A 21,039-nucleotide genomic window follows, 5' to 3' on the forward strand; every position below is an offset into this window, starting at 1 on the left:
ATCAGTAAAAACTGGTTATATACAGCTGATGAGGGCAGGTCTGCGTGTTTCTTTCGAGTGGCCTGCTATAAGATCAGCCGCCAGGCTTTCAGCCAAAGGCTTGTGGTCACATGTCTAGCCTTGCCGCATTTGAAGCCGCGAGAGCAGCAAAAAGTTAAAGCCACTCAATCTGGGAAAAACAAGGTAATCTGGCGTGCGTAAGACGGGATTGGCTCCGTTTCGCCAACTATGGATGCCTTGAATGCCTCAGAAGCCACGCAGCCCGTAGTGTGCTAACCTGCACTAGGACACGTCGTACTAAACTGGTAGTACTTCAGAATTCGTAAAACGTCTGACTAGGTTTGTCTGATATTATATCGTGTTTATAGTAATGCGGATGTGTTCAGTATGGTATAAATTGGTATTGTGGGCCAGTACGCGACACACTATATGCAACTAGCTGTAGAGTCTGGGAATCCCTTGAAGGTGATGCAAAGGACACTCTAGCTATCCCTTGCCCCTCATATGGGAGCATTGGGGGTCACGGACAAGGGAAGGCGGGAGCTCTTATGGAAAACACTTTCTAGCTTGCTTGTCAGCTTCTATTATATATGAAGTGAAGTGCGTCCTTACCTACAGCTTGTATGAAGCGTCAATGATGGTATCACACTAGGATTTGATGGAGCTCTTCCGCGCCCATCTACTGGTTGTAGATGCACTGGCATGACAGCTCTCCCTATTACAGCTCCCTGGTTGTAGTAGTGACTTTTGGTAAGCCCGTAATCTTTATCTCGTTGGCAGCGGTCCGAGAAAATGAGTCCTGTTGCAATGAAAGTTGACGGTGGTATGGCGCCTGCTGGAGCGGCAGACGCCGGCCTGCAACCTGATACGAACGCAGTGGCTCAGCAGCTTACAGCAAGGCATGAGTTGTTGGCAGAGAAAATGCTAATGGGTGCCTTGATCAGGTTATGCTGACCAGAAAAGCATGACGCCCGTAAGGACGAGCAAGTATTCGAAGACTTTATCAGCCGGTTGGAATTGTACCTCGCTTAAACCCCTAAATAGAGAGAAACAAGGGCCCTTTTAGGCATATTGATTGGGGGGTGAAACACTCAAACAGTTATTTGATTCATGTAGATCAAGTGGTCTGCCTGCATCGCCTATTGCAGTCCGAGCTTTCATGCAAGCCTTGACTCACCGCTTTACGCCAACATCAGCTCAACACCCGACTGTGCGAGAAAAGAAAAAGTAGAAGAACAGGAATTTAGCAGTGTATCGGTATCTGTTAAAAATAGGAAAACTTGGTACGCAAAAGCCACAACGTACGAATACCTCTTTTATCAGTGGATTAACTTTGGTCTACCAATATTGCCACACCAGGCGGTAAACTAGTGGACAAGGACTCAGTGAATAAACTGCCTACCGGCGAGGCTTCTGCAAATGGTGGACTACTTGAGGTCTTAGGAGCGAATGAGCACAATTCCTGCATCGTTAGCCGAAAAAGAAGAGCCAAGTCGGAATTAGGAGCATTGACTGTCCGGCTGTGTCAATCGGCCCTAGCCTGCAGTCCAGAGTAGACGACAAACAACGAAGAGAGAAAGCAGATTTTCCTGAGCAGCCACAGAAAACCCCCGAGCAATTCATCTGCTTCTACTCGGAAAATTGGCCGTATAATGCAGGGCTGCATGCATATGTAAAATGACAAAGACCTTGAACTACAAGAGTGGCCCCAGCTGAAACAGGCTATGTGGCAGGCAAAGAAGCCGCATCAGGGAAACGGCAAAGCCCCCATGCAGGCTGCTGCACAGTTAAGAGCGCAATACAAAAAAGAGTCGCAAACGGGGACTCACCCCGGGTCAACCCTGTGCTGATATCAATCCGCATTAGGGGTGGAAAAGTACTAGCTCTACTTCGAAGTGAATAAGAGGTGTTTCTTTTTTGCGAAGAGATGGCGCAGAAGTGCGATTGGCCTGTTCAATCGTTGGTGCAGCGCCTGAGACTCGATTTCTCTTAGGGGAGGCAGAATGAAACTGGCAAGGCTACGTCAGTTGAATGTTACTTATAATCAACATAGGGTCCTGTCATCAGGTTTGTGAGGCGGATACAATCCTTGGTCTGCCAGGGGTGACCCAATAAAAGGAAAGCCTGCGGCCATAGCTGCGCGCTGCAGAAGTTACTAGGGAAGAAGGCGCTAGGGAGGAGCACGTCCTGGGCTCCTCGACAAAGCCTATTTGAGCTACGGTGAGTGGGATACAGCCCGTGGCTCAAAAAGGTGCTGCAGAGCTTTCGTAGGACTGGCTGAGCAGTGTACTAAGAGAAGACGGCTTCGACAACACAGCTAATCTTCCGTGCTGTGTGAATATCTCGTGAGTGAAGAAATTATTTGCGCATTCACCGGGGGACCATCAAAAATGGGAGTTTGCGGGTTTGCTAAATAATGACCAGCTGTCAGCATGCTGGCCACTTGCTCGTCGTCCACTGCAACATGTTGAGCAAATACCCACTGCAGACCCAAGCCCTAATCCGTGGCATCGGAAGGCCTTATGTAATAAAGGGGAGATCGATCAAAAGGCGGACAATTTGCTAGAAAGGTAAAGTGCAGGAATCGACCGGAGCTTTTAGAGGCAGCCCGGTGTTCGTGCCTGAATGGAACAAGGTGGCTCATATGCGTCGATTTTAAGCCTCTGAATAAGATCACTGTGGAGCCGAAGCTCTCAATGCCTCGTAATGACGTTTTACGTAAAGCCATATACGGAAGAACGGTGTAACTGACGTTTGCCTTTGAACTTGCATTCTCACAATTATCCATTCACTGCGACGACTTCCACAAGAGGGCTTTACACAGTGGTTCGCAAACTGAAGCATGCATTCAGATGTGCCTTTTGCTCTTGGTGATGCTTCACCTTCAGTGCAACGGCAAGTGAATTTTGATGTTGAAGAGCCCGTAAAGAAGAGATACATCGTTGTGCTAATGAAGACGCCTGAGTACTTCGCCAAGCGCTCACGAGTACCTACAGCACCTAGAGCCTGGGCTTCAGCTGTTACGGGGCAAGCAATGCTATGTGGGGGCATCTAAGTGGCCTTCCTCAAGTGCAAATGTGTTTTTGTTGTTACTTCATGTCTCGGCTGGTAGTAATATGATGATACGAGGAGATTGGAAGGTGAGTTTAACGTGTACCCACCAGCAACGACGTTGTAAAGCTTCATGGGCTTGCAATTCGTTACCCAGATTTCGCTGTTGGTTTCGCTTAGATCACTGCTCCTTTGACTGATGTACTTTTTTTGATATTCAGTCTGGAACCTGTACATAGAGGCTCATGCCGCGGGGAAGACGCTTGTCGTTGGCCTCAGAGCTCCTCCGATGCTTACGCTGACCTATTACTGGCATAATTTCTTCATGACAGCCAATGCTAGTGATACTATAGTAAGCGCTATTCTCTTTCAACAGGGTGTAGAGGAAAGCAGAGACGCCGTCGCCCAGACATTCCGCCTGCGCTCTGCTGCCCTATTTGAGGCAAAGTACACGCTCACGTTCTTTATGGCTGTAGTGAGTTTCATCATACAGCGGACAAGCTCTCACGCTCCTGGCGGCCTGGATGCATGCCGGGGTTAAGAGGCTTGCTCCGTAATGCCCAGATTGCCAGCCGCTGCGCCCGCGTGTTTCTCCGAAATCTGGCCTTTTGCTTAGTCAGATTTCTGAACGGACTTGGACTGATTTAACTGTTTTTTGTTGGACTGTCGGCAGTCAAGAGTCAGGATAGCATCTATATCGTCCTCATCAGACTCAACAACTATGCCCTTTCCACCTCTTGCTCCAGCTCCTCGTGTCATGCTTGACTTCGCTCTGGGAGCCTTACGGACTCCCCACGACCACACTGCGGTGCGAGCACTTTCAACGCTCCAACTGGAGTCTCTGCTGGCTGGGCGAGGTTTACCCTTAGACTTGGTACAAGTTAGGAAGGAAGCCATCGAGTGTTCTCCAGAGGGCTTCTGCCCCCTCCTTCCAGCAATTCCTGGAGTTCTTCCCCCTTAGGGCAGCGGGGGAGCTGGGTTAGCGTTCTTGCATTATCTAGGCTTTGGAGCATTCACGGCTAGTTGGACATGACGAGTAGCGCACAAGCACCCAACCCTGCTTCTTCTTGTAGCAAGCTATCGGGACCCTGAAATAAAGAATGTGCTCGTAGAAAAAAATTGGTCTACTTCCTACCAATTTCTATTTTGAAATAAGGAGCGCTGCAGAGCATGGTTTCGTCTGAATATCATAGCAGGACGCTCTACAGCGGCGGGGGCTATTCGCTACGCGGGGGCGCCGTGTGTGCAGGCGGCAAAAAACCCTTCTTTTCGATATTTCTGCGCAGCGAGTCTGTGTTTGAAGTGCCACACATTGAATCCTACAGGAAAATTTCGAGCAACGCCGGCAAAATCTGCCAAAAAGGGCCCTTCTCGCTCCACGGGAAGGCGGTTGTGGACCGACGGAGGGGCTATATAAAAGTCTGCTGCTGCTGCAGCAGACTTCTGTATAGCCCCTCCGCGGAGACTTCCTGCGTTGGTCTGCAGTTCTTTTTCCTCCTGGGCATTTTTCTGGGTGATTTTTGGTGGAAAATATCTATATGAGGGGAGTTTGCGCAGGCGCATTTAATCTCAGCAGTGCCCGCCTCCTTCCGCGCCGCCTGATGGGGGGCAGCAGCAGCAGCACTGGAAGCCTCAAGCGGCAGCCAGCCCCTGCGGCAGGAACGGAGGCAACAGCTGCAGAAGGATAAGGAGGAGTCAGAGCAGCCTTAGTTGGAGGAGAGAGATCGTTCGTGCTTGGTTCGGGATTTAACAGCAGATGCAGCTGCTGCTTTAGGCTCCTCCTCCTAGGCAGTGCACACCAACCAACATGGCACCGCAAAAGTACTACACTGTGGGGGTAAGCAACAAGTTTGCTGCCTTTGGGGCAGACAGCGATGCCTCTTCGGACGAAGGAGAGGTTATTCTTTCAGCCCCTCCGCCAACTGCGACAGATCCGCTGCAACAACAGCAACCAAGTGCCGCTGCTGCCAAGAAAAAGCAGCAGCAGCAGCAGCAGCAAGTCTCCCCACAACGGGAGAGACAAGGGCGCGGACCCTCTCGCGGCAGTAAGCTCGCACGTCCATGCCGCCGTTTGTGTTTTTGCCTCTTTTTTTCATTCCTCCATCACCAGCGTGGCTGCCTTCGCAAAGTTGAATCCTTCGGAAGGGCCCCCCCGAACCTCCCGCGCTGCTGCCGGCGCTGCTGCTCCACGGCGTTTCTTTGTTGCCAGACGGGCTGCGTAAATCGCCGAATTCGCAATTTCGGGTGTATGTCCCTCTGTCTTTCTTCCGCCTGCGCCCCTTTGTGGGGGGGAGGGGGGGCGAGGAGGTCATCTGGCCGCTCTCCGCTCTCTCGTGCAGTGCAAAGAAGTGTTTCTGCGTAGCAGCGAAGCAGCGTAGCAGCAGGAGGCCTTTGCCCGCTTCCGTGGGCTGTGCGTGTATGTGTGTGTAAGTGTATGCATGCATGTGCGTTGAGAGGAGGGGCCTCTGTTTCGTTCGTCGGCTGCATGCGTCGTTCGCTCGGCGCCAGCGGGAGCGGGCTGTGTTGCTGCCTCGCGCTGCTGCTGGTGCTGGTGCTGCTCGGGGGTCGTAGTGGGGAGGGGGGGAGCCCTTCGTTTGTTTGAAGCACTGGCCCCTTCTTCTTCGTTTGCATGCATACGTTTCCCGCATGTGTGCGTGTGTTGTGATGTGCTGCGCAGGCAGGGGAGGAGCCTTCGGCGGAGACTTAAGAGGAAGCGGAGGGGCTAGGGGGGGGCGTCGGCAGGAAGGTGCTGCTCCTGAAGGCGCAGCAGATGAGGCTGCTCTTGCCAGCGGTCTGTCTCCTCAAGAGGGCGATGGCATCCAGCGTCGTCGGGGGACTGGTTTCCGAGGCAGAGGGGGTCGGGGGGGAGTAGCAGGGGGTCCCCTCTTTGGCAGGAGGGAGTTTGATCGTCACAGCGCTACAGGGAGGGGACGAGAGACGAAGAAGCAGGGTGCTGGAGGGCACAACTGGGGGCATGAGGAGGCGGAGAATCATCCCCAGAAGGCTGAAACTTTGCTGGCAGAAGACTCTGCCACGAAGGAGCCGGGATCTCAGGGTGAAGAGGTTCAGGAGGAGGTGCGTTGAGGGGGTTTGTACGTGGCGGGGGGGTTTCCATAAGAAGGTGTGTTGGTCGGTGCATTGCAGTCTGCACTGCATGATGAGCGCTCACGTGAAGGCAAGCAAGCAGTTCGACCGGCAGGCAGTCTTGGGTTGTCTTGTCTCTTCTTGGCTGCGTGGCCTTTGTGAACACTGAGGTCTAGGGGGTGGGGTTGTTGTTGGTGGGGAGTAAGTGCATATGTGTGCACGCATGCAGAGAAGTTGGAAGGGGGGCGGGGGTACATACACATGGATTTGCATCGCGGGGAGGATGGCCGTTTGTGTGTGACGCGCCTTTCAGGGAGAAGGGAAGGAGGGTGCTGCCGTCGTGCAGCAGCAGCCTGCCGCCGAGGAGGAGGCTACGATCGATTTGGATACGTACAAGAAGATCCAGGCAGAGAAGCGAGCGAATCTGCCGACGTTTGTGTCTACCTCTGGAGTGCCGAAGCAGATCGAGACGGATAAGGAGCTCTCAGCCCAGGGGTATGTGCGGCTCGAGCGAGGGGGCGACGCAGACACGGAGGGTGCTGGCGAGGAGAGTCTGGAGTCTAGGGAAGACAAGCCGAAAAAGAAGTCAATCAACCTCTACGAGTATGTGCATATCGAAGGGGGAAGGGTTCCCTCGTTCGGAAGGAGGGGCGGGAGAGGCGGCGGGAGAGGAGGCAGCGGAAGTGGCCACAGAGACGATCGAGCGAAGCGGGGGGGGGGATATTCGAGAGGTTCACGCAGTCGCGAAGCAGCTCCGGATCTGAAGGATACTCAGGCTTTCCCCACACTAGGTGCTCGCTGAGAAGAACAATTTCTAGTCCCTCCTGAGAGGGGGGAGGGGGTTGGTGCTGGCAGCTTTTCCTGCCTTTTCTGTCCCTGCATGCTGCGAGCATCCTCCTCTCCGATGTTGTTGTTGTTTGGTTTGCAGCAGGGAGAGAGGGGGAAGGGGGAGGCTTTGCGGCGGCAGTATTAGTAGTCAGAAGGGTGTAGGGGGGGGCACACCGTGTACACACCGACACACAGGGAGAAGACGGCAGCAACACACACACGCCTACTCTGACGCTGCTGGATAGAGCGGCATAGGGGAAGAAGGGGAAGAAGAGGAAGAGGAAGAGGAAGGGAGGGAAGGCGTCGTAGTTGCTTTGTGCCCGGGGAGGGAGGGCGAGCTACAGAAGGAAGCGCACTCCCTCATAATAATTGTCTGGTTGGTAGAGTTGCCTGAAGAAGGAGAAGAAGAGAAAGGAAGAGGACGAGGGGCCCCTCTTGTCTACGGCTGTTTGACAGAAACGCCGCGTGACACGCAACAAGCACCCAGTAAACGAAAGCCTGTCTGCGTGCCTGCTGCGAAAGGAATCAGTGTATTGGTTGGGGAGCTACGCGATAGAGGGTAAAATTGTACGACGTGTGGACGTCGCCTAATAAGGCCACCAGCACAATGGTTTCCCCCCCTTCCAACCCTACAATAATAGAGAGGCTTCCAAGGGGAAGGGAGGTCGATAGTGTCACGCATTCGTCCTTCGCGCACTCTCCTCCCCAGTTGCCTGGACGGGGTAGTGTGGTGTGTTGTGGGGAAAGGAGGAGGGCAGGCAGGCAGGCAGATGAAGGCCGTTTGGTTGATGGAGGGGTCTTCTATCTCGACGCGAAGAGGCTCCGACTGCCCCCTTTCCCTCCTCCCCCTGAAGAAACTTTCGCGAGCAAAAAGCGCCTTGCCGCGTCGCTCGCCTCGCTGTTTCAGCTGGCTAAGGCACCACGGCGACCCTCGCTCGCTGCTGTTTCACGGCTTCTGTCCACCTAGAACTGAGAAAAAGACGTTTCTAGTTTGCATGCACGTGGTGGGGCTTCCTCCCTTTCTTTCTTTCTTCTTATTCTCGCTGCAACCGTTCCCGCACGCTGGCCATGAGGATGCGAGCTTCAGGGGTTGGTAGGCTTATTACACACGTCGCTCCTTGAACCCCCCTACCAACAAAGAGCTCTCCCCGCCACACCATTAAATAGCTAACGCGAAGGAGCCGATTGCCTCGGATTGGCAGAGGCTGGGCAGGCCTCTTGTTGCCTCAGACTGCGTGCAGTTGTGCTTTCTCTCTCTCGCTGTGGCTGTAAAGCCGCTGGCGAAAAAGACACCCCATCAAGCGCGGCTCGCATATTTGAGCTTCCCTGCTTAATGCATGGCCTCGTGGTGCCCTCTGTGCCGCTGCTGTGGTTGCGCTAGTGCCTCGAGTAAAGGCTGCCTACGACACTGCCAAAATAGCGATAGGGGCATTCCATGTAGAGACAGCGAACGGGGGAGCGCGTCCTATGTTCGCATACAACGTCATCCTAATATTGATTTAGTATTTCAACGAAAGTTATCCTATAAAATCTCGCCTAGGCCAGGTTCTGGCCGGTGCCAATATCGACATATATGAGCCAAAAATGCAAAAATTCCCACGCTAGATGGATATTTACGCATCCCTCTGCTGTAGCAGCCAGGGTGCGAATTCGATTCCCTCTGCTGCAGCTAATAAAGAATCTTTTCCCTCTGCTGCAGCCGCTATCCTGTTGCAACTAGGATGGTGAGTCTAATTTCCTCTGCTGCAGCCGCCATCCTGTTGCAGCTAGGATGGCGATTTTTTTCCCTCTGCTGCAGCCGCTATCCTGTTGTAGCTAGGATGGCGATTTTTTCCCTCTGCTGCAGCCGCTATCCTGTTGTAGCTAGGATGGCGATTTTTTCCCTCTGCTGCAGCCGCTATCCTGTTGCAGCTAGGAAGGCGATTTTTTCCCTCTGCTGCAGCCGCTATCCTGTGGCAGCTAGGAAGGCGATTTTTTTCCCTCTGCTGCAGCCGCTATCCTGTTGCAGCTAGGATGGCGATTTTTTCCCTCTGCTGCAGCATATCTCTAAAGTTGCAAGTAGGATGGCCATACAGGCACGACGGAGGCATTGCCGCTGGCTATGATGGCAGCGCCCAAGAAGGGAGCTCCCCCTCCATTCCCCCCCTTTGTGCCTGCAGCCGAGCCCTCTGTGACGGTGGAGTCTGTGCTGCAATTCATGCCGAAGAAGGGTGTTTCTTGCAGCCGCCGCTGCTGCGCTTGCTGCTGCTGGTGGTAGGCTGCCGACGCTGCTGTTGCTGCTGCTGCACCCTCCTGGGCAGAGGAAGGAGAATCGCCTGTGGAGGTAGTGCCTGCGGCGGCAGCTGCAGCTGCTGCCAGAGCACTGCTGGTGGTGCTCCTATCGCAGTTTTCTGGAAAGCCGAATTGCGGAATTCGCAGGTTTGTTCCAGCCTGCGAGTTGCCTTCCGTGTGCAGCAAGGGGTGCTGCTGAAGTTGCTGTTCAAAAACGGCACTCCAGCGCTCCTCCGACAGCACGTGCGCCTCACGCTGCAGAGGCAGCAGCTGCACGCTGCCGCTCTGTTCTTTCGAGCAGCTCTGAGTCTTGGGAACTGCAGAAGGAGAAGGCGAAGGGGGGGGGAGCTGGGGGGGGAGAGGAGTGGGGGTGTGCTGCGGCACAGCTGTGCTTGCTGGCAAGGGTGGAGCTTTCGTGTCTGAGGACGCTGCAGCTGCCATATCGGCGAATGTCGATACAGCCGGAGGCGCAACAGTCTCTGCGGATAGTGGTGAAGAGGGTGACGGTAAGGGGGGAGGTGGTAGTAGTTCGGAGCAAGCTGTTGTTGAGGCGCTCTGAAGGCTTCCTTGAATGGTCTTAATCTTTTGCGATATGCGGAGAACGCTTTCCTGCAGCTTTTCGTCCGCAGCTGTTGTCGTCACTGCTGCAGCTGGCGGTGCGGAACCTGCTGCTGCATTTGTTGCTGCATTTGTTGCTGCATTTGTTGCTGCTTCTGGTAGCGGCGCTCGAGATGCTGCTGGAGAGACGCATCCGACTCCTGTTGCAGAGTCTGCGAGGATTGCGCCTGGCTGCTGCCAGGAGAGCACTGTGGAATGCGCATACCCACTAGGCAGCCTTTCCTGACCAGTAGGCAGCAGCAGCCCCTGCTGCTGGAGTTGTTGTACCTGCTGCTGCTGTTGCTGCAGTTGCGAATGCAGCTGTTGCACTTGCTGCTGCTGTTGCTGCAGTTGCTGCAACTGCAGCTGTTGTACTTGCTGCAATTGATTTCGCCGTTGTACTTGCTGCTTCTGCTCTTCTTCCTCCTCCTTCTCAAAAAATTGTCGCTGTTGCTCCAGCGCCTGTTGCTGCTGCTGCTGCTGGTGTTGCAGTGGCACTTGCTGCTGCTGCTGTTGCTGCTGTTGCTGCTGCTGCTGCATGCCGTAGACCAAGCAGCACGTGTTGCGTCCACAGGAGCAGCTGCAAGAAGGAGACGCATCCAGCCTTGCTCTCATCGTTTCTGCCGGTGCATGCAGCAACGTGGCAGCAGAGGACCTTGGGAGCAGCTGCTGCTGCTGCTGTTGCTGCTGCTGCTGCTGCTGCTGCCTCTCGATTGCGATGATGCGTTCTTCGAGGGCTCTCAGTTGAGCAACTACCTGATCCAAGGCTGCCTGCATGTGCGAGGTCAGCTGTAAGGCGGAAGTGTCGATCTGGAGGAGCACAGAGGCGCAGAGTTTCACAAGGAGATCATCAGCAGAAGCCACCCTTGCTGCCTGCAGGCTAACAAGTTCGCAGAAGAAGCCGCATGACGGTCCGCCGCATTTTACAGGCAGCTTCGCATGCATGCAGGCAGGGAGGGAGCGCACCACTACTGCCCTTACGGAAGAAGCATTCTGCAGTCGTGCAGAGACACCCCTCTGCGCTTCCTGGGAAGCACAAGCAGCAGCTGCTGCTGCTTGTGCTGCAGTCTCGGGGGGAGGGAGGCCGTTGGACGCTTCTTCCAACTGCAGAGGCAGCTTGACGAAGGAAACGGGGGCGCTGCCGCTCCTGCTGCCTGATCCGAGGTGTTGTTGTTGGCGCTTCTGCTGCTGCTCCTGCTGCTGCGCCTGCTGCGTTTTCGGCGGGGGTCGCATGAAGGTGATGACGCTGCTGCTGTTGCTCACTCTCGCGCCAAGAGGAACGGCTTCTAGCGCCTCTTGGGGAGGGCGGAGGGGGTTCTGCTGCTGCTGCAGGAGTGCAACTTGATGGACGTCAGCAGCAGTCTGCAGAGCTGGCTGCCGCACGAGCAACTGCTGCAAAGGCTTCGTTCTCCGCCTCTCCGTCTGAACTTGATTGTGGATTGCCCTTACGATGCTGAGGAGGTCGCAGCACAGCAGCAGCTTCCTTTCTGCGAATCCTGCAGGCGTGAGGAACTGAGAGGGAGTCAGAAGGGGGCGATATCCACATTCCTGGCGCTGCGACGTCATCGCAAGCAGAAACAAAGCGCCACACACACACACGACTGGCACTGACGCGGGAAGCTCGAAAGTCGTTGCTGCATCATCGCCTCGACAAGATGCGTCCATGCAGCGCCTCCAGCCACACCGCCTCCTTCCCCCTTCCCTCCGAACGCCGCTTGCGCCTACACAGCAGCTAGGGGAGCCGCAAGCCACTACAGAGTCACGCAAGATGGAGAGGGCATGCGCAGCCACCAGCGAGCGGCAGAGTGCCTACGGTGCGAGATCGCTGGTGTCTGCGGGGAGGAGCTGCTGCTGCTACTGCTGGAGCTGCGGGAACACTGGCTGCGTGCGGTGTCTCGCTCACCAGAAATTTCCAAACTTCCTCTACGAACCGTCGGTCAGACTTGAAGAGGAATTCGAATCCTCTGCGGAGGAGGAAGGAGTGCACGTTTGCGCTGAAGTCGCAAAGGGCGAAGTGCAGGATGGGCAGAAGCGCATCCACAGCGCCTGAGACGATTGCTGCTTGCTCGCTGCCACTGCCGCACCACTCGGACCCCGTTTCTGCTGCCACTGCTGCTGCTGGATAATGCATGCGCCGGAGGAGGGAACGCAGTTTTCCCAAATTCCCATGCAGATCACCCACTGTAGCCGCTGTAGCCGCTGCAGCCGCTGCTGCGCCTGCAGCGGCGGCTGCAGCGTCGCTCGTCCTGCTGTCGGAGCGGCAGCAGCCGCTGCTGGTGCTGGCGTTGCACGTGGCGTCAGCGGCCATATTCCCGCGCCGTTCCCCAGTTGAATTAGCCAGAAGAAGGGGCAGGCAGGCAGGCTCTTCAGCGCATCGAAGGGGGGAAGGCGGGGGAGAATGCGCCAGGCTGGTAGGCGGGGGCCCACAGCCGCCGAGACGTGAAACGCGCGTCAGCTGCGCATTTGCCGCTGCAGTTGCTGCCGCGTTAAGCTGTTTTGCCAAATAAGGTGTTTAAGGAAGTCAAGCGAGGTTGTCGTTGCGCCGACGCAACCGTAAGACGGGGTCGCGCGTTCTGCTTTCGGAGGGAGCGCCTCTGGAAACGGAGTAAACGCCTCTAGCGGCGACGAGCTAGAAGGTCATATTTGAAAAGAAAGCCAAAGGTCGCTGTGCAAAGACACAGCAGGGGAAATGAAAAGTCGGGAGGAGCGGCGCAGCGGCTGCTGTGTTGCTCCTTTCCTGAGCTTCATGGCAACTCGGCGCACGAAGGCCCTTGGGGCTTGCAGGGGTGGCAGCTGTGCTGACGCGTACACTGCGTGAAACTCCGCGTCTCCCGAGTGTGCGAATCCTCATACAGCAGATTTCACACGTTGTACACCAGTTTTCTCGATTCGCGTGCCCGCTTTCCGACCGCCTCGGCTGCGCAGACGGCTGCAGTGCCAGGCATCTCGGCTGCGAAGGGGCTCGCCTGGTGTCCAGTGTCTCCCTGCGCCTCATTACGACGACTGCATAAAATCGAATTCCTTCGGAGTGCATGAGGGGAACCGAGCCAACTGCTGGTGTTGTCTGCTGCCCGCGTCGTAAGATCAGTGAGACGAGGGGGTACTGTGTTACTGCACACCTGAGGACACCATCAGAGCCGCGCTGCCTCTTGTGCAGTCGGCAATCGGCGCCTTACGCGTGCCGCAGGGGTATTCCATAGAGCTCTGTAGGAAATCCTGGAGGCTTAGGATGACAGTGACAGGTTAGAACCCCACGCTGCCTGCACACTCCCGCTGCAGCAAGACACGGGATTTTCACGTGGGGCACACGGGGTGGGTGACGGCTTGAAGCAGGGCCTTTCCGAAACGAGACTGCATTGATGATTACCAGATTAAGACCGCAATGCATCGGATGAATAGCTCAGACACAAATTAAATTCGGGTTCATCTGTCTCGCTCTGCAAAGAGGTGCTCGAAAGGCTCCTCAAGAACGCAGCACACAGCTGTCTCCGAGCGATGAGTGGCGTATTTCACGGTGTTTGAGCCTGTCCAACATAGCACTAGGTCTCTGCTCTATTAGCCGCGCAGTGTCTTTTTACCTACAAATCTAGCAGAGTGTAGACTTTCAGTGTAGGGGAGCCTCAAAGGCACACGGCATATGGCGGCACGTTGTTGGCTAGGGTAAAAAGCAGCCAGCTTCCCATCATGTCTCTGCTTTTAAATACTGGGCCTCTTTAATCGTGGAGGGGCACGGAACAGAGGGAATGAATACAGGCGAATTTCCAAACTGCCTTCAGGCAGACGGGCAGCCCAGACGGAGCATGCCCTCAGCAGAGCTTGGGGAGAGCAAGGAGATAAAGAAGACGCCAAGGAACTAAGATTTTGCCCCAAGGCACCAATGGCGGCTTCAGTCGGTAGCAAACGGTCAATTGACGATAAGCTGGCCTCGAGGTACGCAGCGGGGGGCAAACAGGAGCGTGCATCAACTCGTTTCTCTCTATTTATCACGATTCTTTGTTCGGTATGGCAGCTTTCTCCGTAAAGAGGTGTATTTATGCCTCTAGAGAGATTGTGGCTTTTGTGCTACATGAGAAAAAGGATCAAGGCAGCTCTGATATCTCTCCCTGAGAGACCACTTCTCAAGCCCCTTTCATGTCCAACAGAATTTGCTGCTGGTCCTTTCCCAATTAAAGATGAATGAACTGTTTTTTGTCCTTCATACCGATACCAAGCAGAGCTCCAATTCGTTTTCGCTGCTCTTTCCGCAATACGATGCTCGACGTCTTAAGAGCCAGGGGCTGGAAGGAAACCGACAGGCAGGACCAATACACTGATGAGCAAGTGGAAACGCCTGCGTGACTCATAGGGAAGAGCATGAAGCACTGCACTAAGGGGCAGAGAGTCATGAAATGTGAGAGGTAGGGATTGTTCAGACAGGCATTCCCGTAGCATGCTCCTATTGGTTGTGCGTGCGAGTGCAAACAGCGAAACAGAATGGGACTTCTTCTGGTGCGACAAGGATTGGATCAGTGAAACATTTGACAAATTTCGCTTCCAGCCAAATCAAAGAATAAATCATTTCCGTAATCACCACCAAGTAAGCCATTTAGTCGTGCGATGAAGCGGCAGTACGAATCTCTTTGCGTGTTTCATCACCCTTTACACCCGAAATGGCATTTGGTATTGCTTAATATCTATTACTCGAAATAAGATTTCCGAAGAAATCCTCTTAGTTACATTCTCAATGCAAGCTTAGTAGAAGCTTATTAAGGCTTTCAATTAAAATCTATTTCCTGCGCTTGTGCCCCAAAACCCCGGCATGAGGGAAAAGAGACAACCAAGGCGTGCGTAATTGCACTCTCTCAGCACTCCGAGCGTTCGTAGCTACTTGGACATAGCTTTTAGCACACACACACACACACAACACTGCGCCCGTAAAATGAACTAACACTAGTCTTACAGTGCACAAAATATTTAAAATGCCAACTGGTTAGTCTTTCTATTGATTCCTAATTGAGTATAAGTCGTGTTCTAGAAAATGCTTAGGCGTAGGTCAGTCGGCTACAAAGAGTGTCACCACTCTGCGGAGCTATCTGAAAAAATATAAACGTTTCTTTTTATTTGTTTCGAAGTTAACCCCGGAGTTTTTGGCTGGAGCAGTCGTATAGTGGAATGAAAGAACATTAGACATGTACGCTACTGTACCTCTATTGATTATCATAGCTTAGTTTTCGGCGTAGTTTTCTGCCTGTCAGTTAACCCGGAAGGATTTACTAATTCGCAATTTGCGGCGGCACAAAAGGCAGCTGGAACGAGAGTGTAAAGCACAGGAGGCAGAAAGGTAAGTCTGGTTAAGCTGGATATTGCTATGCCTGGTATAATATACTCCAAAAGCTTGATTTGAATGTTCTGGTATTCTTTTGTAGGTTTCACAATCATTATGAGTGCAGCATCATCCTAGAACGCAATCTTTGGTTTTACAACTCACCTATTTTGAATACTGCTCCTAGAACCCAACATTCGTGTGCATTAAACAAACGAAGTCTACTCCTGTTCCAGGCACTTCGGCCATTTTTGGTTGTTGTGGAGTGGCCATTGCCTCCATATCATCCTCATATGTGGAAATGCTGCTCCTTTCCGATGCGGATGTCTCCTGCTTGATCGAGTAAATTTACAGCTTCAATATATGCCCCCAGACGTTTCTGCTACCACTGGTGAGACACAACCACTATTAGTAGTGAAGTAAATGAAGCTTAGATGGCGCCCTTTTAGATAAGATCTGGTTTACATTATGACGATATCGATTCCAAGTGACCATATATTGCAGTTCCTTGCATACAGAGCTAACTCCCTTTTCAATAGATTTTTGGGGAGTTCGATACCCCTCTGAAAAGACAGACGTACTCACAGCGAGTCTGGTAGAGGGTATTTGCGTTAAGAGAAAATAAATAAATTCGCGGCTGTAAAGTATAAACAGGGATAGAGACAAGCACCTGGCGGTAGGTATGAACATACGCTGAACTTGCTTATACAACTGGGGCATCATGAACTGCCTTCCACATGTGTCTTAGGAGTACTCAATATTCGTTGAGGAATTCAAACGAAATGCAGTCCAGAAGTGCGGGTCCGTTTGGATCATGAAACCCGTAGGGAGGTCCCAGGGAAAGGGGATTTTTCTAATTGAGAGACTCTCCCAACTCGCGTAAGGCCAGCTAGCGCACTTGCGTGCATGCTTTTAGCCGCTATGGTGTGCACAAGTAGTTTCGCTACTACTGCCCAGATAGAAGAAAGCAGGCATGTAGAAACGTATGCGATTTACTTGGCCACATGTGTGCACTACCTGTCTCAACGCATGTACCATCGGCACGCATCTGAACAAGCATGTATTTTCCTGAGCTCAAATAGATTTGTGCACGGCAATGAATGCAAGTGCTTCTAATTGGCTTTTTGGTAACTTGAACACACTCGATTTGGCCCGCAGCGATTTCAAACAGACGCACAGACAGCCGGTAAAGGCACAAACGTCAAGCTGAACGACAGTGGCCTCCCTTCTCTTGACATGCAAATTCTTCTCTTCTCTGTACGATTAGGATTTGAACATAAGAATGTCACGAAGGCTGGGAGTTTCAGAATATTTTTTGTTACTTCTGCCCGTGCATTTCTGTCTGGCTCATTCTGCTTTTACCTCATGTGCCGTTTCCTGGGAACAAGGAATTCTCAATGCACATCACCGGCTGGACTATTTCTGTGGACAGACGTAGCCATCCAGGTTCATGAGGGTCCTTCTAGTTGACTAGCGTGCGGCATTGAAGGCGATACCGCCCAACGCTGAAAGCCCTCGACTAGTTCACTTATTCCTATATGAGAAGTAGTAGCTGCTGCATCGTATATTTCCCACCCCCCCACCAGTGTGTGCTAATACCAATGTAGATTTGGGTTAGTAGTAATGTCCTCCCTTCCTTTTTGTGGAATATCTGTTTCCGCTTGTTTCCTCATGCATCTCAGCTCTCCCTTTAGCCTCCTTCGTTGTCTCTTCTGTCTGCTTTACGTCTAGGGACTGGCGAGGGGATGCCCGAAGCTACCGCCCCGTTGATACGAAGAGCTCAAGTTTCCAATCCCTTAAGAATCCAGAAGAAGCTGAGCAGTCGGCAGAAGCATACGTGTGCCAAAGATACATCCAGGATCCGCTGGTGATTGGTGGTGAGAAAGCATCCTCAAGGCTGACTAGCCAATTGTAGCGGAAGCATGTAACGTTGTTTCCTGTCGTTTAGAAGTAAGTATTGTCCGTGTGAGGATAGGGGGCTATTCTAAATAATTACCAAACTGGTGGTCCTTCCGCCTCTAAGAGGCGGGATGCCTCTGCCAGTCTAGGTAAAGTGATACTCGTGTATACTTCTGCCTATCCTGGAGAGAGCATTCACTTGTAGCCGAGGTGTGCTGGTTTGAACGGTGTCGCCATAGAACAGGCGTTGGCAAGGCGCTTTCGCCTTCGTAATTGCATGCCTTCGCTCTCGCTTTACCCACAGTTTTGCCTGATTAGCCTCGTTCGGCGTGACCTAATTTCAGGAAAGAAATTCGATTTGAGACTGTTTTGCTTTGTGAAAGCTTTCGCCCCCTTGGTGAGCTTTCATCATACTTTCCTATTTTTGATACAGCATTTACGCCGCTCAGCACCTTAGCTTTCCTCTTCTTTCTTTCGCGTTTTTCAGAGTCTGACGCAGTCGTCCGCAGCACCATTGTGACAACCTAATCCTCATAATCCTCAGCCTCACCTACCCGTAAAATGGATTACACACGAGGTACACGCATTCGCAGTGTTCCCTCTGCCCACGTAATCCTTGATTCTGCTCTCAGACGGCTTATCTGTATCGCGGGGGCTTTGCCAGATTTTCAAGCGTCCACTTCAGCATGCACGAGGACCAAAGAGACAACTTAAGCAAGACCACGCGCACACTTGAACACTGGCTGACCTGCAAATAAACCCATTGCAGGGCGGAGGCATGCATAGGCTCTCTACTTCCAATTTAGTTGCTTGTGCCGCTACGGCGGGCATTTGTTACCCTGCATGCTACCTCTTGTTTTGCATATCTCAAACCGCTAGTGATACGGGAGCAGGAGCTTCCTGTACTGCCGCTCCGCATTCCGTCTCAGTCTTTCCTATTTAAAACGACGTTAAGAGTTAAGTGTGGCGCTGTTGCCAGGCGTACATCTGACCAACGTCGCAATTCAGAAGAATCTCGAGACGTATGACGAGGAGGCCGGTGGCAAGTGGCCGCTCCGCAGTCTCAAGTTGTTTCTTATGACCAAGTATGTCCTTTGCAACTGTGTTTACTACCGCGCATGTGCATCAGTGAGCCTATTTAGTTCCAAGCTCTAAAGCACTTTTCGGGAGGCACTGTGGGCACTTTCTTCTGTTAAGCTGCCAGGGCAGCTGGCGAGCGCCTACGATCGTTTATGAGGCGCTTAAAGGTTCCCTTGCACGGATACGAGCTTCGTGAACTCGCTTCTCACAACAACATTCTGCATCCTCTGAAGGAGGGCTCGTGCCTTCTGTCACGGGTGCCCGATTTTGCTGGGGGAGCCTTCTGAGTACTCATCAATGTCTGGCTGTGTTCCTGCATGTACACCTCGTTGTCTCACGATCCACGATACTTTGCAAGTAGATTACCCCCCTCGCGGTTGTCATGTGACCCCTCCGCCAAAGCCAAAGGTTTGCAGACGCAGTGCTTCCCAGGTTTGGACAAGATCGCGTGGAGCACCTCATGCGTAATATCCAGGAAATGATTCTCAAGTCTTTACTGGCGGTGCAAAAGGCAAGGACAGGCCCACATGCCCTTTTTTGTCGCCTGCTAGCGCTTTCGCCACGGCCTGCCTTCCCTCTCCTTGCCGCAAACATTTTTCTGACAACACAAACCAGCATTGGGTTTGGCGAAAGCTGTCTCAGGACGTGCTCTCAGCTCTCACTCTCGCCTTCCCTCTGTGGCTGGCTGCCTGTTTCGTTTAATCTCTTTCTCCTCCGTTTTTCTGCTGCCCTTCCGCGCGCCTCCTCAAGGAGGCACAATTTCAAAGAACACGATTGGCTGGTGGCTAGGGCTTCTGTACTCTTCGAGCTTGGCACGACTGGGATGTGTTGGCGGTTGGAGGCCGCTACCTTTTCCTTCAGATATCAGACAAATTGCGCGTGCGTCTCTGCCCACGTGTGATTTGCGTGCGACTGGACAGACAATCCTTCATGACAAGCATTGCTGCGAGCTGTATGGCTATGACGTCATAGTCGACTCCAGCTTGAAGTAAAGGCCGCCCTCATTTCCTGACTTTTGCCTTGCCTGCAGCATTCATCTGCAAGCCTCGTTGCACCCTTTCCCCTTCTGTTGCTGCCCAAGAGTTAAAGCGAAATATACCGCACTTAGGAGTAGGTAAGGGTGCTGTTGGTGCTGCTGCATACAGGCCCTGGCTCTTGGAGGTGAATGCCTCTCCTTCGCTTACAGGTCAGCACGGACGCGCTGGGTAAAACTTGGCAGCTGCAAGGGCAGCTGCCAGGCACCAGAAGAAAAAGGCTTGGAGCTCATTGTGCTCGTATGAGCACTGAATCCCTCTTTTTTGCCCCCCTCTCTGGCAGATTCCGCGTCCATTGCTGCCACTCTCCTTGCTGCTGTGGCAGCTCCTGGGAAGCCATACGCACCCTTCCGTGTGCTGTTCTCAGCTACAACAGAGGAAGACTACCGCTTCAAGTTTGCCATGCTAGACGATCTGCTATCGATCGTCGACATGGAAAATGTGTAAGTAGAACCGAATGACTACAGAGAAAAGCATGCCCGCATGCATGCAAAAAAGTTCCTTCTTTGCTCTCCTTAAAAATGCGCGCATACTCCTGCAAGTGGCGATTGTCTTTTCCAATCAGACCCTACGTGTGTGTGTATGCATTTCTTGAGGCCTCCCTGTGTGCTCGTGTCCTCTGCATTTTGCTCCTTCATCAACTTGCACTCTTTAGTCGCGCTCAGAGATTCCGCCGTTTAGCTGGTTTCCGTCCCCTTTCGCTTTTGTCTAGCTGCTCCTCCGTGCCCTGTGGGAGCCAGCACTACTCCTCCGCTCCCGTCCTGTGACGTGGAAAGCATCTGCAGGAGATGGCTACTCGTGCAGTGTCTGCTTCTCGCGCGTTCTGGCTCTCTAGTGCAGCCTTCTTCGTCAGCTCGGATTGCTTGACATGCCTGTTGTGCGCCTCGATCGCAGCCGAACTGGGGAAGAGCGAAGCATTGGTGGCTTTGATTTAGTTTACAAAGGTACACTGCTACGGCGAGCAAGTTTACTACCGGGGGGATTTTGCAGGCTAGGTGCTTACGGAGAGGTCCCCGTGAATTGTGAAAGAAGCTAAGACAAGGTGCATACTCCCGTGGGGAAATGAGGTGTATCCTGAGATGCAATTTGTGTCTGTCTGGCTTTCAGGGGGCCCCGTAGAAGTGCTGCCAAAGGAATCGACAGTCAAATGCCTTTTGGGTACGCAGCAGTGGTGGCGCTGCTGGTAGACGCACGCGCGTGACTCTTGTTTTTCTTGAGAGACTTTGTATTTAAGCTGTCCACTGCTGTTGCTGCATAGTCGAAACGATTCCGAAGCACACTACGTTACAGTTCTTGTGAGGAGCAACGTGCGCGCCTCGGTAGAGTCTTAGCTCATACGTTTGTCCCCGAGCAAGGCAAATGCTGTGCTGTCTTGCAAAAGGGTGAAGTAAACAGAAACCGCAGGTCTGCAGAGCTGGGCTTTCCCATGCCTCCTACAAGCACGCGAACCTTTTTTTTGCATCATCCCACAAAGGTGCTGCCTCTTTCTCTCCTGCCCTCTAATAGTTGCTTTCAAACGCATCAGTCCGTTGGCTGTGCCTGCCTCAGGAACAGATATTCCCCCCCAGTCACGCCGCCGCTAGCTGGGTAGCGCCGCTTTTCGTGAGATAAGAGTGCTTCTTCCCGGAGCATCAGTCCTGACTGCAGAATAGGAGAGGCCTTTGGGAAGCAGCTCAGCAGCGAGTGGCAGCGTTGTCAGGAAATATGCGACGCCTTCCTTCCCTGCTGCCACCACAGCAACAGCGGCAACAGAACCTGCGCTTGGAAGAGCCGAAGGCAGGGGTCGACGCGCTCGCTGTGCAGCACCGCTGCCACTCGCTTAGCTGCCTCTCCTAATCTGCAGTCCTTCCTGTGCTTGCGGCTGCTCCGGGGATTTTGCAGCGAAAACGAAAA

General features: G+C 53.1%; 3 protein-coding genes across 3 annotated transcripts; 2 read left to right on the top strand and 1 right to left on the bottom strand.

Annotated features, from left to right (window-relative positions):
* Positions 1–4,858: 4,858 nt before the first annotated feature.
* LOC34623152 (RGG repeats nuclear RNA binding protein A) lies at positions 4,859–6,937 on the top strand. The gene is made up of 3 exons (XM_026337751.1): positions 4,859–5,093; positions 5,729–6,126; positions 6,482–6,937. The coding sequence occupies exons 1-3, from the start codon at positions 4,859–4,861 to the stop codon at positions 6,935–6,937; spliced, it is 1,089 nt and encodes a 362-aa protein (XP_026193536.1).
* Positions 6,938–9,009: 2,072 nt separating this feature from the next.
* LOC34623153 (centrosomal protein of 44 kDa) lies at positions 9,010–12,139 on the bottom strand. The gene is made up of 7 exons (XM_026337781.1): positions 11,735–12,139; positions 10,963–11,385; positions 10,813–10,899; positions 10,516–10,641; positions 10,127–10,174; positions 9,614–9,789; positions 9,010–9,151 (listed from the first exon to the last, which is right to left on the bottom strand). The coding sequence occupies exons 1-7, from the start codon at positions 12,137–12,139 to the stop codon at positions 9,010–9,012; spliced, it is 1,407 nt and encodes a 468-aa protein (XP_026193566.1).
* Positions 12,140–12,863: 724 nt separating this feature from the next.
* LOC34623154 (probable tubulin polyglutamylase TTLL9) lies at positions 12,864–20,182 on the top strand. The gene is made up of 15 exons (XM_026337782.1): positions 12,864–12,909; positions 14,048–14,126; positions 14,296–14,407; positions 15,066–15,151; positions 15,488–15,524; positions 15,882–16,012; positions 16,865–17,010; positions 17,377–17,429; positions 17,665–17,746; positions 18,012–18,117; positions 18,545–18,623; positions 19,033–19,100; positions 19,258–19,298; positions 19,514–19,589; positions 20,041–20,182. Exons 1-15 carry the CDS (start codon positions 12,864–12,866, stop codon positions 20,180–20,182), a joined length of 1,284 nt encoding a protein of 427 aa, XP_026193567.1.
* The last annotated feature ends 857 nt before the right edge of the window (positions 20,183–21,039 follow it).

The sequence above is a fragment of the Cyclospora cayetanensis genome, unplaced genomic scaffold (genome assembly GCF_002999335.1).
Source record: "Cyclospora cayetanensis isolate NF1_C8 unplaced genomic scaffold, CcayRef3 CcayRef3_contig_20, whole genome shotgun sequence".
NCBI lineage: Eukaryota > Apicomplexa > Conoidasida > Eucoccidiorida > Eimeriidae > Cyclospora > Cyclospora cayetanensis.